The sequence below is a fragment of the Conger conger genome, chromosome 7 (genome assembly GCF_963514075.1).
Source record: "Conger conger chromosome 7, fConCon1.1, whole genome shotgun sequence".
In the NCBI taxonomy this organism is placed as follows: domain Eukaryota; kingdom Metazoa; phylum Chordata; class Actinopteri; order Anguilliformes; family Congridae; genus Conger; species Conger conger.
In genome coordinates, this window is record NC_083766.1 from 72,166 (window position 1) to 89,172 (window position 17,007).

General features: G+C 50.2%; 1 protein-coding gene across 1 annotated transcript in view; it reads right to left on the reverse strand.

The window, feature by feature from the left end:
- The window catches only part of LOC133132960 (polypeptide N-acetylgalactosaminyltransferase 10-like), a 59,167-nt gene that overhangs the window by 6,093 nt on the left and 36,067 nt on the right, over positions 1-17,007 (reverse strand). Inside the window, exons 5-9 of the mRNA XM_061248812.1 lie at positions 15,423-15,608; positions 14,126-14,309; positions 9,893-10,010; positions 1,801-1,908; positions 759-980 (exon numbers count right to left, since the gene is read on the reverse strand). Of these exons, the coding sequence (XP_061104796.1) occupies positions 759-980; positions 1,801-1,908; positions 9,893-10,010; positions 14,126-14,309; positions 15,423-15,608 (818 nt within the window). The remainder of the gene's footprint in view (positions 1-758; positions 981-1,800; positions 1,909-9,892; positions 10,011-14,125; positions 14,310-15,422; positions 15,609-17,007) is intronic.

Genomic DNA, 17,007 nt, shown 5'->3' on the forward strand with positions numbered 1-17,007 from the left:
CAATTAAGCTGTAATTACATCGAGCTCAAACAAACATAAAAAAGATGAAGGCGAGGAATATCTTGAATAAATATATCGGAAAATGCATGAACAGACAACTCAGAGAGAAGCAGAACTACAGAAGAACGTTTCAACAAAGACAAATGGCCAGCTACCACAGGATTACACAGAACAGCCAAAAACAGACTCTACAAATTTCAACAAAAGCAGCAATAACTACAATATCCAGAGCAATTCCAGATTTCATCAACAAATAACAAAAGAGTGCAGTTTAGAAACACAAGGGGACAGTTATGACATGGCTATGGTTAGTGCCAAAGGGTTTAGAGAAGAGCGTCTGCTAAATGCCACATAATGTAATGTAACGTAATGTTTATGGCACAATTCTGTTTCTGAGCTTTATTTGTGGCATGAGAAATAAGTAAGGAGCTAAGTAGTCTTTTTACTACCTTTCTCCTGAAAACTGAAGCTCAACAGAACTGGGCCCAGTTAGACCCATGAACACAGGCTCATTTCTGAGATCATGGAAAGGTGAGGACCATTCTTCCCTCAGAACAAGTAAAAAGCTAAATCCAATGACATAATGGCGACAAGGTACTGCAGAAAATATCACCATTTGGCCATTAAACAGTGAGGCTTCTGACACCCCTGAAGACCACCGCTCACCCACCCACCATCCTTAGAACAACCTCAACAAGTACAGAAAAGCACCAGCAGCAGACCTGCGTCTCTTTGGACAGGGGGAGGGAGGGGCGTACCTCGCCCCAGGCTGCCGCGGGGGGCTCCACAGGGGGGTAGTGTTGGGGCAGGTCCCAGGCCACCTCGCTCATGAACCAGCGGAAGTCGTGGCAGTGCAGGGAGCTACGCAGCTCCTTCTGGGCACCCATGTCTCCGGCCGACAGGTGCCGGTACTCCGGCCGCCGCTGGTAAATGAACTCAGCGTACTCGTCCATCCACACCTCCGCCACACGCTTCAGGTTCTGCACAGAGAGCACCACACTGTCACACATATACCGCTGAGCATATAACCCTCTATACCCAACAATACAGCTAACCCACTGAGCATATACCACCCTAACCCCCAAAACCCCATCCACACCTCCACCATGCGCTAACCCTAACTTTTCAAATAAGTACATTTCTCTCACATAGTAAGGAGAGATGGCAAATCAACAGAAAACATAATGTTTCTTCCAGCCATGAACAAGTCGCAAACCTCTAAGTGACTGGGTAGAAAAAGTGACTGGTGGCCTATACCCCACCCACACATACACCACTCAGCCTATACCCCACCCACACATACACCACTCAGCCTATACCCCACCCACACATACACCACTCAGCCTATACCCCACCCACACATACAGCACTCAGCCTATACCCCACCCACACATACACCACTCAGCCTATACCCCACCCACACATCCACTCAGCCTATACCCCACCCACACATCCACAACATGCGTCAAGTTCTGTACAGAGAACACCACACCGTCAGTAAAATACCACTGAGCCTATCCTACCCCCCTATACTTACACAAAATCAATAGATTTGTGTTTACAAGGATGAGAAGGAATAGCAACCTTGGAGGATGAGAGAGAGAGAGAGAGAGGAGAGAGAGTGAGAGAGAGAGAGAGAGAGAGAGAGAGAGAGAGAGAGAGAGAGAGAGAGAGAGAGAGAGAGAGAAGAGAGAGCGAGAGAGAAGAGAAGAGAGAGAGAGGAGAGAGAGAGAGAGAGAGAGAGACTTTCTATTTGTCCGGGGCGTGGGTGCCGAGTTATTCAGGCACACGCTGACTCACCCTGGCCAGGCTGACCCCTCCTGGGACCTTGTAGGGGACGTACTTCCTGTAGATGTGTCCAACGCGGGAGCAGGGGATATCCTCCATGCGTCCCCCGCACATCCACACCTGCACAGGGGAGAGAGCTGTCAGGCACACATCCACACCTGCACAGGGGAGAGAGCTGTCAGACACACATCCACACCTGCACAGGGGAGAGAGCTGTCAGGCACACATCCACACCTGCACAGGGGAGAGAGCCCGTCAGGTCACACATCCACACCTGCACAGGGGAGAGGAGCTGTCAGACACACATCCACACCTGCACAGGGGAGAGAGCTGTCAGGCACACATCCACACCTGCACAGGGGAGAGAGCTGTCAGACACACATCCACACCTGCACAGGGGAGAGAGCTGTCAGGCACACATCCACACCTGCACAGGGGAGAGAGCTGTCAGACACACATCCACACCTGCACAGGGAGAGAGGCCTGTCAGACACACATCCACACCTGCACAGGGGAGAGAGCTGTCAGGCACACATCCACACCTGCACAGGGGAGAGAGCTGTCAGACACACATCCACACCTGCACAGGGGAGAGAGCTGTCAGACACACATCCACACCTGCACAGGGAGAGCTGTCAGGGAGAGCAGACAGCTCAGTACAGCACTATTTACAGAGGACTGTCCCAAAAGATGCTTTACAGAACAGCAGAAGGGCAAACACCAGACCTGATCCCCAAAACTCCCCAGTGCTGAGAAAAACAAACTCCCAACAGGAATAAATGTCAGGAGGAAGGCAGAGCCCATCCTCCGCTGGTGGAGAGGTGTAATGGTAGAATGGATATGACAGAAATGTGTTATAAATCTATTATATCTATTATGATCTAAAATAGCAAATAAAATAGGCTGGAAAGGTTACAGTTAGGGAATATATTAACAGGAAAAGTAGGAAGTCCAAATGAGGGAAAAATAGTAAAGAGTTTAGAAAGGCAAGGTGAGGGCAGGAACAGAACCAGGGCAGGAACAGGAACAGAACCAGGGCCATTTCATTTGTGACTGGAGCCCCCCAACATCATGTGTGCAACACACCCCAAACTATCACCCACCTGCCTGATCCACACACAGAGCAACACACCCCAAACTATCACCCACCTGCCTGACTGATCCACACACAGAGCCCCAAACTATCACCCACCTGCCTGACTGATCCACACACAGAGCAACACACCACAAACTATCACCCACCTGCCTGACTGATCCACACACAGAGCAACACACCACAAACTATCACCCACCTGCCTGACTGATCCACACACAGAGCAACACACCACAAACTATCACCCACCTGCCTGACTGATCCACACACAGAGCAACACACCACAACTATCACCCACCTGCCTGACTGATCCACACACAGAGCAACACACCACAAACTATCACCCACCTGCCTGACTGATCCACACACAGAGCAACACACCACAAACTATCACCCACCTGCCTGACTGATCCACACACAGAGCCCCAAACTATCACCCACCTGCCTGACTGATCCACACACAGAGCAACACACCACAAACTATCACCCACCTGCCTGACTGATCCACACACAGAGCCCCAAACTATCACCCACCTGCCTGACTGATCCACACACAGAGCCCCAAACTATCACCCACCTGCCTGACTGATCCACACACAGAGCAACACACCACAAACTATCACCCACCTGCCTGACTGATCCACACACAGAGCAACACACCACAAACTATCACCCACCTGCCTGACTGATCCACACACAGAGCAACACACCACAAACTATCACCCACCTGCCTGACTGATCCACACACAGAGCAACACACCACAAACTATCACCCACCTGCCTGACTGATCCACACACAGAGCCCCAAACTATCACCCACCTGCCTGACTGATCCACACACAGAGCAACACACCACAAACTATCACCCACCTGCCTGACTGATCCACACACAGAGCAACACACCACAAACTATCACCCACCTGCCTGACTGATCCACACACAGAGCCCCAAACTATCACCCACCTGCCTGACTGATCCACACACAGAGCAACACACCACAAACTATCACCCACCTGCCTGACTGATCCACACACAGAGCAACACACCACAAACTATCACCCACCTGCCTGACTGATCCACACACAGAGCCCCAAACTATCACCCACCTGCCTGACTGATCCACACACAGAGCAACACACCACAAACTATCACCCACCTGCCTGACTGATCCACACACAGAGCAACACACCACAAACTATCACCCACCTGCCTGACTGATCCACACACAGAGCAACACACCACAAACTATCACCCACCTGCCTGACTGATCCACACACAGAGCAACACACCACAAACTATCACCCACCTGCCTGACTGATCCACACACAGAGCAACACACCACAAACTATCACCCACCTGCCTGACTGATCCACACACAGAGCAACACACCACAAACTATCACCCACCTGCCTGACTGATCCACACACAGAGCAACACACCACAAACTATCACCCACCTGCCTGACTGATCCACACACAGAGCAACACACCACAAACTATCACCCACCTGCCTGACTGATCCACACACAGAGCAACACACCACAAACTATCACCCACCTGCCTGACTGATCCACACACAGAGCCCCAAACTATCACCCACCTGCCTGACTGATCCACACACAGAGCAACACACCACAAACTATCACCCACCTGCCTGACTGATCCACACACAGAGCCCCAAACTATCACCCACCTGCCTGACTGATCCACACACAGAGCCCCAAACTATCACCCACCTGCCTGACTGATCCACACACAGAGCAACACACCACAAACTATCACCCACCTGCCTGACTGATCCACACACAGAGCAACACACCACAAACTATCACCCACCTGCCTGACTGATCCACACACAGAGCAACACACCACAAACTATCACCCACCTGCCTGACTGATCCACACACAGAGCAACACACCACAAACTATCACCCACCTGCCTGACTGATCCACACACAGAGCAACACACCACAAACTATCACCCACCTGCCTGACTGATCCACACACAGAGCAACACACCACAAACTATCACCCACCTGCCTGACTGATCCACACACAGAGCCCACAAACTATCACCCACCTGCCTGACTGATCCACACACAGAGCAACACACCACAAACTATCACCCACCTGCCTGACTGATCCACACACAGAGCCCCAAACTATCACCCACCTGCCTGACTGATCCACACACAGAGCCCCAAACTATCACCCACCTGCCTGACTGATCCACACACAGAGCAACACACCACAAACTATCACCCACCTGCCTGACTGATCCACACACAGAGCAACACACCACAAACTATCACCCACCTGCCTGACTGATCCACACACAGAGCAACACACCACAAACTATCACCCACCTGCCTGACTGATCCACACACAGAGCAACACACCACAAACTATCACCCACCTGCCTGACTGATCCACACACAGAGCCCCAAACTATCACCCACCTGCCTGACTGATCCACACACAGAGCAACACACCACAAACTATCACCCACCTGCCTGACTGATCCACACACAGAGCAACACACCACAAACTATCACCCACCTGCCTGACTGATCCACACACAGAGCCCCAAACTATCACCCACCTGCCTGACTGATCCACACACAGAGCAACACACCACAAACTATCACCCACCTGCCTGACTGATCCACACACAGAGCAACACACCACAAACTATCACCCACCTGCCTGACTGATCCACACACAGAGCCCCAAACTATCACCCACCTGCCTGACTGATCCACACACAGAGCAACACACCACAAACTATCACCCACCTGCCTGACTGATCCACACACAGAGCAACACACCACAAACTATCACCCACCTGCCTGACTGATCCACACACAGAGCAACACACCACAAACTATCACCCACCTGCCTGACTGATCCACACACAGAGCAACACACCACAAACTATCACCCACCTGCCTGACTGATCCACACACAGAGCAACACACCACAAACTATCACCCACCTGCCTGACTGATCCACACACAGAGCAACACACCACAAACTATCACCCACCTGCCTGACTGATCCACACACAGAGCCCCAAACTATCACCCACCTGCCTGACTGATCCACACACAGAGCAACACACCACAAACTATCACCCACCTGCCTGACTGATCCACACACAGAGCCACAAACTATCACCCACCTGCCTGACTGATCCACACACAGAGCCACACACCACAAACTATCACCCACCTGCCTGACTGATCCACACACAGAGCAACACACCACAAACTATCACCCACCTTCCTGACTGATCCACACACAGAGCCACAAACTATCACCCACCTGCCTGACTGATCCACACACAGAGCAACACACCACAAACTATCACCCACCTGCCTGACTGATCCACACACAGCATGTGTGAGATACGGGAAATGGTTAGAGTTAGGGACAGGGACAGGGACAGGGACAGGGGCAGGGACAGGGGCAGGGACAGGGGCAGGGGCAGGGGCAGGGGCAGGGGCAGGGACAGGGGCAGGGGCAGGGGCAGGGGCAGGGACAGGGACAGGGGCAGGGGCAGGGGCAGGGGCAGGGGCAGGGGCAGGGGCAGGGGCAGGGGCAGGGACAGGGACAGGGACAGGGACAGGGACAGGGGCAGGGGCAGGGGCAGGGGCAGGGGCAGGGACAGGGACAGGGACAGGGACAGGGACAGGGGCAGGGGCAGGGGCAGGGGCAGGGGCAGGGACAGGGACAGGGGCAGGGACAGGGACAGGGGCAGGGGCAGGGACAGGGACAGGGACAGGGACAGGGACAGGGACAGGGACAGGGACAGGGACAGGGAGGGAAATGGGAACGAGGGCATTTGCGTAGATTTAAACAAAAAGCAGAAAAATGTTTGTCCCCATACCTTGTGCCTGTGCATATCCCAGGTAATGTAAATACACTTATGCCATATCAATATTTAATCTAATCAGCCTGGGAGGGAACACTGCTCACGTGGAATAGTTAACAGCATAAAAACACATCAGAGCCTGCATGTGGCTCTGTGGATTACATTACATTACATTAACGGCATTTGGCAGATGCTCTTATCCAGAGCGACGTACAGTTGATTAGACTACACAGGAGACAATCGTCCCCTGGAGCAATGCAGGGTTAAGGGCCTTGCTCAAGGGCCCAACGGCTGTGTGGATCTTATTGTGGCTACACCGGGGATCGAACCACCGACTTTGAATGTCCCAGTCATGTACCTCAACCACTACACTACAGGCTGCCCTTCTTGGATCAACCAATCAGGCGCGGCTAACATAGCCACTCACTTCCGGACTATAGTACAGGCACACAGACTATAGCACAGGCACACAGACTTAGACAGGAATGAGGTACTGACTTGTGGACTATACAGGAGTTCGGAGACTGGGGTTGACCTGACTGAAGCACTGGAATGTTCTCTCCAGGGGCTTTGGGGTCAAAAAAGCATTGTCTGACAGTCTGTATGACACAAGGTCAAATGCCCTGGTGCTATAACCTCACTCCTGGTGCATCATAACCTCACTCCTGATGCATCAAACTCACTCCTGGTGCACCATAACCTCACTCCTGATGCATCAAACTCACTCCTGGTGCACCATACACTCACTCCTGGTGCACCATAAACTCACTCCTGGTGCACCATACACTCACTCCTGGTGCATCATACACTCACTCCTGGTGCATCATACACTCACTCCTGGTGCATCATACACTCACTCCTGGTGCATCATAACCTCACTCCTGATGCATCAAACTCACTCCTGGTGCACCATACACTCACTCCTGGTGCATCATAAACTCACTCCTGGTGCACCATACACTCACTCCTGGTGCATCATAAACTCACTCCTGGTGCACCATACACTCACTCCTGGTGCATCATACACTCACTCCTGGTGCATCATACACTCACTCCTGGTGCATCATACACTCACTCCTGGTGCATCATACACTCACTCCTGGTGCACCATAAACTCACTCCTGGTGCACCATACACTCACTCCTGGTGCATCAAACTCACTCCTGATGCATCATAAACTCACTCCTGGTGCACCATACACTAACTTCTGATGCACCATAAACTCACTCCTGATGCACCATAAACTCACTCCTGATGCATCGTATTTAACCATGAACCTAACCCGTACAGACATGTCCACATTCCCTCCCCGCCCGGCACACTGAATACTGAATACTGTAACATTCAGAGTTAATTCTTGGTATCTGGTCATGGTCAACATCTGTCCACAGGAAGAGAAAATGGGTGTTATAAAGGGTGCGGATTAATGCAGAAATCTGCAGTGAGCGAGAGCGATTAAAACATGGCAGAGATCTCCAGCGGCCTCCCTCCCTCATGAGAGTGTGGGGTCGGCATGCTCCAGGGATTAGGGTTAGGGTTAGGGTTAATCCGCTCATCTGCTCCCACCGGGCGTCTGGCCCTGGACTTCATAATCACTCTTTTGAAAATGTAAAACCTTAAAAGAGTCTGCCAGCGTGAGGCTGCAACACTAACCCTGACTAACACATCACAACACTCGCCCATAACACACTGTAGGCTCCACATTTCAAAATGGGGTTGAAAAAATCAAATTCATGCACAGCCGAACAAATAAAATATTTAAAATCCATCCTATACTCCATTGTACATTGGCTGACTCTGTTATAAAATTTACTAAAGTAAAGTGAAACACTTTTCCCACTAAAAGCTGTTCTAAAATGAAATAAAAACTTTCGGGCAGACATTGAACACAGATGACCTGCTTCACACAGGCACCCACATTGTTTAACCTCACCGTTAGGTCCTCCAGACAAGCAAATATTTATACCAGCTCAGTCCAACAGGACAATACGCTGCAGAGAACTGAACTCTGAAAATCTCAGAACAAGAAGGTGCTTAGAAAGGCATAGGCAGTGCCATTCGTTCACTGTTGGAACATGAGCGCCCTTGTTGCAGGGAGACGTTTCAACCTCATAACCAGTTTCTATTATGGATATTCCACAAGGATGAAGACTTAAAATGGTTTTTCCTCACATAAAAGAAGATAACCATCTAAATTACTAACAATTATTTCCTGATACTGAAGTAATTCATCCACTTTCCTGAATCTGTTTCTTGACGAACGGACACATTGATCGTATCGACCATGAGCACAGACTGCCCTTTGAGCCAGCGTATCGGAGTCAAAGGAAAAGCAGGAGCAGCTTTCGCTCAGCATTTAATCAAAGTCCAGAAACAAATGGGCAGAGCTGAGACAGTGGTGATCAACAACCCATTAGGGACAATACCCCCCCCCCACCCCCCTAAACCCAAGACCAAAGCACTGAGCAGTGAGGACCAATGGGATTTAACACTGGGGGCCCATTGGAAAAACGCCACACAACGTTAAGGCAAGTGAATGATGTGGGATGTTCATATATTAAACGAGTGGGTGATGTGGGATGTTAGGGTTAGGGTCTCATGAATCACCTCACTGCCCTATAACCTGCGTACAGCACAGTCCTATTTAATCAAGAGCAGAGGCAGCAGAGCAATATGGTCATTTACACAGACCTCCATTTTATGAGCTAATGGATGGGTTTCCACTTGATTAAGGCCCACAGCACCATTAAGGGTTGGACATGGTGTAATCCAGGGGTCGGTGAAACACTGTTTGCCATCATTAATTGCTGCTTCTCCATCTCTACAGTCATTTGAATAATAGAGTGATGGATAAGTGGGGGTGCAGAGGTTAGGATTTTCTTTCAAAGGTCAATTGGAGCGCAGAGAATAACCGTCTTTTTCATATGCTAATTCTTTTGGAAACATAAACCATCACATTTCTGGATGTGAAGGCTCGCCAGAGCATATGCAGATACTTGTAGGACAGTTAATACAGTTATAAATGAATAAAAAATACATTTTTAGTGAGCTGTAACAAGGTAACACTGGCCATTTCATTTGTGACGTCAGCTTCACGGCTGATTTCTCCAGTAGTGCGCAGGGTTCAAGAAGACCAACCTTGAAGGAGATCTCGTACTGTTCACCCCCCCAGATCTCCAGACCCGTGTCATATCCTCCAAGCTCCCAGAACCACTTCCTGTCCACAGCAAAAAGGCCACCTGCCATTACAGGTGATCTGGAAAGAGATGAAAACAGGTCACAAGACTGTCGCTCAGTCCAAGTACAAGAGCAAACAGCATAAAATACAGCCCATATAATACAGCCCATATAAGAATAAAACCCAAGAGGCTTTACATCAATTTTTCAAAAGGGACAATAAACCATTATAACAATAATCAATAACCGCACAGACATTGACACTGATGAATCAACAATAAATTGTCAACCTAATAAATGCCAGTAAACAAACAATAGAAACAGACTGATCGACATGAAACAGAACATTTATTAGAATAATTAATAGGCACCATCAGCCCCATGAGATCAGATTCTGATATCAGATGAACATTTAAGAGCCAGCTTTCCCAGGGAAATGACATATGCAGTGGGGCGTAGAATAAATGTACATCACACACACACACAAGTGCACTCTATCCGATATTGAAGGCATTGGGCCAACAGCCATCTACACCGAATGTTAGTGAGAGTCGATGCTGCTGTTTGACACCCCTGCGTTTCAGGAACAAGTCCTGTGATATATTGTAAAAAAACCCTAACCCCTAACCCTAACCCTGACCCTGACCCTAACCCTAACCCTAACCCTAACCCTGACCCTGACCCTGACCCTAACCCTAACCCTAACCCTGACCCTAACCCTAACCCTAACCCTGATTCTCCAGTTAAGTGAATAAAAGACTGCAGTGAGACGAGCCGGTGTAGCCCAGGACTGGAGCTCATCAACAGGAGGTTTCATGGGTTTTTAAAGAAGCCAGAGACTCCAGAGTCATTCATGTGATGGAGAGAAACTATATCCCACAATGCACCAGTATACTATATCCCATAATGCACCAGTATACTATATCCCACACTGCACCAGTATACTATATCCCACAATGCACCAGTATACTATATCCCACACTGCACCAGTATACTATATCCCAAACTGCACCTGTATACTATATCCCACAATGCACCAGTACACTATATCCCACAATGCCCCTGTATAGTATATCCCACAATGCACCTACATACTATATCCCACACTGCACCTGTATACTATATCCCAAACTGCACCTGTATACTATATCCCACAATGCACCAGTATACTATATCCCACACTGCACCTGTATACTATATCCCACACTGCACCTGTATACTATATCCCACAATGCACCTGTATACTATATCCCACAATGCACCTGTATAGTATATCCCACAATGCACCTATATACTATATCCCACACTGCACCTGTATACTATATCCCAAACTGCACCTGTATACTATATCCCACAATGCACCAGTATACTATATCCCACACTGCACCTGTATACTATATCCCACACTGCACCTGTATACTATATCCCAAAATGCACCTGTATACTATATCCCACAATGCACCTGTATACTATATCCCACACTGCATATACTACTCACTGAGCACTTTATTAGGAATAAACCAACTTATCCATGCGATTATCTAATCAGCCAATTATGTGGCAGCAGTGCAATAAAATCATGCAGATATGGGCCATGAGATTCAGTTAATGTTCACATCACATGTTTACTCAGAATGGTGTGAAAAACAAAAAACATCCAGTGAGTGGCAGTTCTGTGGATGAGAGAGGTCAACAAAGACCGGCCAGACTGGTTTGAGCTGACAGAAAGGCTACAGTAACTGTACAACTGTGGTGAGCAGAAAAGCATCTTAGAATTCACAACACACCAAACCTTGATGGGCTACAACAGCAGAAGACCACGTCGGGTTTCACTTGTCAGCCAAGAACAGAAAGCTGAGGCTGCAGTGGGCACAGGCTCACCAAAACTGGACCACTGAAGACTGGAAAAACGTAGCCTGGTCTGATGAATCTTGATTTCTGCCGAGTTATACACTAGTACAGGGGTCGGCAACCCTGGTCCTGGAGAGCCGCAGGGTGTGCTGGCTTTCGTTGTTACTTGGCATTAATTGATCAATGAAAGCAGTTGATTACATAGTAAACTCACCTCACCTGGTTTCTTGGGTCTGAATCGGTTGCTTATTTTAAGGTGGAGACGAAAGCCAGCACACCCTGCGGCTCTCCAGGACCAGGGTTGCCGACCCCTGCACTAGTATAATACTAATTCTGGTAGGGTCAGAATTTGGCACCAAGAGCATGAATCCAGAGATGCAACCTGCCTGTCAACAATCCAGGCAGGTGGCGGTGGTATAATGGAGTGGGGAATGCTTTCTTGGAAGTCATTACAATGAGTTCAATGTTCTTCAGTGGCCTTCCAATGCATCTGTATACTATATCTCACAATTCATCTGTATACTATATCCCACAATGCATCTGTATACTATATCCCACAATGCATCTGTATACTATATCTGTTAGGCCTCTTATCACCATCTGGATTCTGTTTGCAGAACAATGAGAGACAATTATATGCGCAGCAGATTCTAATGAGACACCATGTCTTAAAGGCCTGCTCAGCAGGAAAGCATAACACTCATTCTTTATTCTGCTGCTTCGGCTGTCATGGCAACCATGCCAGCAAATCTCTCTGAATGAAAGTGGGATTTCAACATTTGACTTTCTCGGGCATTTATCAGCTCTAGTTAGGGCTTAAACTCAGGACCACCTGAGGGTGGGGCAGACAGAGGAAGCCATGAATCACAACGGAGCTGCTAACATTGAATTTTCTGCAAGGACAGACAACTCCAGCCTCCGCTGTGGAGGATGAAAGGCAGGCTGCTCGGTGTTCCACAGCTCAGACCCACGAGCTGCACCCCGGAGATAAGGAAGGTAGCCGTGGAGACAAAGTGGCATCTTTTGTAAAATTCCTCAAAAAGAATCAACAGCTCGTCCACAGAGATTCCTACTGAAAACCCTCTCATCTTAACCCTAACCCTAACCCTCCCACCCCAGATCACCGCACTTGAATAAAAAAAAAGATTTTTGCTTCATCATCCATTAATATTCCAAGTCACAATTTGTTTTTAATTTGAACAGAAGAGGAGGGTTAGGGTTAGGGTCAGAACTCAATAGTATTGACCTCACAGCAAGTGTCCGCAACAGCCAGGAGTACATAAGCCTGGTCTCGTCTGGAAGGAACAGAGTCCCTCAGGTCTCTGGAGCTGGGGGTCCCTGAAGCCCCCACCCTGATGGAAAGTGTGCTGGTTTTCCAGCAGTGCTAAACCTGCATCTGATTACCCTTTCAGTCCCAACATCGACCTAATACCTTTTCAAACAATCACAATGACAAACTCCTGGGATTTGAGTGGAGCCACTTCCTATTGGGCTTGGGACTGAAATGGTTGAATTGTTTGGTGGCATTCTTGCAAGACAGAGGGGCACAGAGGGGCTCTGGGAGACAGAGGGGCGCTGGGAGACAGAGGGGCGCTGGGAGACAGAGGGGCGCTGGGAGACAGAGGGGCGCTGGGAGACAGAGGGGCGCTGGGAGACAGAGGGGCTGTGGGAGACAGAGGGGCAGAGGGGCTCTGGGAGACAGAGGGGCACAGAGGGGCGCTGGGAGACAGAGGGGCTGTGGGAGACAGAGGGGCTGTGGGAGACAGAGGGGCTGTGGGAGACAGAGGGGCTGTGGGAGACAGAGGGGCTGTGGGAGACAGAGGGGCTGTGGGAGACAGAGGGGCTCTGGGAGACAGACGGGCTCTGGGAGACAGACGGGCTCTGGGAGACAGAGGGGCTCTGGGAGACAGAGGGGCTGTGGGAGACAGAGGGGCTGTGGGAGGCAGAGGGGCTGTGGGAGACAGAGGGGCTGTGGGAGACAGAGGGGCTGTGGGAGACAGAGGGGCACAGAGGGGCTCTGGGAGACAGAGGGGCACAGAGGGGCGCTGGGAGACAGAGGGGCGCTGGGAGACAGAGGGGCTGTGGGAGACAGAGGGGCTGTGGGAGACAGAGGGGCTGTGGGAGACAGAGGGGCTCTGGGAGACAGACGGGCTCTGGGAGACAGAGGGGCTCTGGGAGACAGAGGGGCATAGAGGGGCGCTGGGAGACAGAGGGGCATAGAGGGCTCTGGGAGACAGAGGGGCACTGGGAGACAGAGGGGCGCTGGGAGACAGAGGGGCGCTAGGTGTAGAATGAGACGCCTGCTCCTAAAGATGACTGTTGGTCAGCAGCGGGGATACTCACTCAAAAGGTTCACTGGGATCGTCCTTCTGCAGCCGGGCTGGGATGGGGATGCGCTTGTAGTACATCTCCCAGTCGAAGGCCCCACGCATGGCATCGCCCGCCTGGGTCTCGTAGCCGAAGTTATCGTGGTCGATCACGTCGATCATGGGACACACAATGGACTTGCGGTTCTGGGCGATCCGGTCTGAGGGTGCAAGATCAACACAAGGAACCATTCCGTCAGGAACAAGGAAACGAGCCAGGATGACTGTGCCAACTTTACCTTCAGCTGCAGTTCCCAGGGGGAACACACACAGGAGCAGAACAGAAGCGCTGCACACTAAACACGCACTAATATGTTCTTTCATGTCTGCATCAGGCGGTGTGCTACAGTTTGGGGTTCACACAACATCAAGTGTGCTCTGCATCCTCTCCTGGTCAGCCTGGGCTCCAACATAAGACCGTTTGTCCTCTTTCTGAAGTGAACACCACTGAGCCGAGCACGGCTTCATTTCACAATAAAGAAGGAGAAAGTCCTCCAAGCTGCTAACACAGGGCCACACGTACAACAACACATTTCCACACAACTAGCCAAATGCCAAAGGTGGTAGCATTTCAGCAAGTTTCTCAAAATCTTTCGACTTGATGAACAGAAACAATGCTGGAATGCTTGTTTTTTCACACTAGCTTTCAAGCGTTAATGCACAGCTTGGATTTTGTTTTTATTTTTAGTTGCAAATCATGACATTGTCATTGGTCCCTATTCATTTTCCTTATTAACTGTCTGTCAGAATGACAGATTTCTTTTCATCTCGAATCTAGAATTTGATAAATAATAGGCATTTTTGGCAAACAGAAACCCTTAAATGCTTTGAAAGTGTTTTGTCCTTTCTTCAAACAGGTGTTGTTGAGTTTCAGTAAGTATTGATGAAAAGCTCAAGCTGAATAACTAGCTTTCGTTCGTTAGCGATGATGAATTTTTTGGGGTTGGGGATGGGGTCTGGGTTGGGGATGGGGTTGGGGTTGGGGATGGGGATGGGGATGGGGTTGGGGTTGGGGTTGGGGTTGGGGTTGGGGTTGGGGTTGGGGTTGGGGTTGGGGTTGGGGTTGGGGTTGGGGATGGGGTTGGGGTTGGGGTTGGGGATGGGGATGGGGATGGGGATGGGGATGGGGATGGGGATGGGGATGGGGATGGGGATGGGGATGGGGATGGGGTTGGGGTTGGGGTTGGGGTTGGGGTTGGGGATGGGGATGGGGATGGGGATGGGGTTGGGGATGGGGATGGGGATGGGGTTGGGGATGGGGTTGGGGGTCGTACCCAGCAGCGGTGGGAGCCAGTTGACGTTGGCCTCGCAGTGAGAGTCCAGGAACGTGATCACCTCCCCCTTGGCGGCCGCCGCCCCCAGCAGCCTTGTTCTGATTAGCCCCTCCCTCTTCTTGGTGCGCAGGATGCGGACCTTGGGAATGCGCACCATGTACTCCTCTAGAGACGCCTTCAGGTGCTCTGCAAGAGGAGAGGAGAGGAGAGCAATCAGCAGAGTGGACAATCCCGGGACAGAGATCTCTGGCTATGTGACATCACAATATTACACCTGCAGAGGGCCGTCATAACCATGCTAATACATATCCACAGGATTCACTGCTGCCATGACGACCATTAACCAAAGACTCTGTCCTTATCAGTAACCCCCCGGGGGTGCAGATCCAGTCTCTTAATTTTATTCCGAAAGGTCTTTAAAATAATCCCTTCATTTCCCCTTATGAAGCAGCTGATCCACAAGTTACACACACATCTGAGGGAGGAGGAGGGCAGAAACTGTGTGCATGGGACAGATACTGAACAGAGAGAGAGAGAGAGAGAGAGAGAGAGAGAGAGAGAGATGGAGGGATGTTGGAGAGGGAGAGAGAGAGACTTCTTCTCTTCCAGGTTATGTGCATTTTAAATGCCGGTGAAGTCAGATGTATTCGTCATGCATCATGTTAAACATTTTTATCAAAAGAAATGAGATAAACTAACTGTGCTGGACTGGATGGGGACAGCAGTATTACATCTGCTGGGGAGCAATGCGCAGTGATGAAGATCAATAGAGGAGAATCCAGTGGCCTTCTCTGATACATGACCTAGCAAAACACAATCTCATTCTGCCCCAGAGAAAATAAATTCTCCCACAAAATCACTTGGCGACTTGACATTAATAAAGTATCACCTCTGCAGCAGGACTGCGCTTTAAACACACAGTCACCGACACAGGAGGATATGCCCAATCACAGCCACCGACAGCAGGATATGCCCAATCACAGCCACCGACACAGCAGGATATGCCCAATCACAGTCACCAACACAGCAGGATATGGCCCAATCACAGCCACCGACACAGGAGGATATGCCCAATCACAGCCACCGACACAGCAGGATATGGCCCAATTACAGTCACCGACACAGGAGGATATGCCCAATCACAGCCACCGGCACAGCAGGATATGGCCCAATTACAGTCACCGACACAGCAGGATATGGCCCAATCATAGTCGCCGACAGCAGGATATGGCCCAATCACAGCCACCGACACAGCAGGATATGGCCCAATCACAGCCACCGACAGCAGGATATGGCCCAATCACAGCCGCCGACACAGCAGGATATGCCCAATCACAGCCACCGACACAGCAGGATATGGCCCAATCACAGCCACCGACACAGCAGGATATGGCCCAATCACAGCCACCGACACAGCAGGATATGCCCAATCACAGTCACCGACACAGCAGGATATGGCCCAATCACAGTCACCGACACAGCAGGATATGCCCAATCACAGCCACCGACACAGCAGGATATGGCCCAATCACAGTCACCGACACAGCAGGATATGGCCCAATCACAGCCACCGACACAGCAGGAT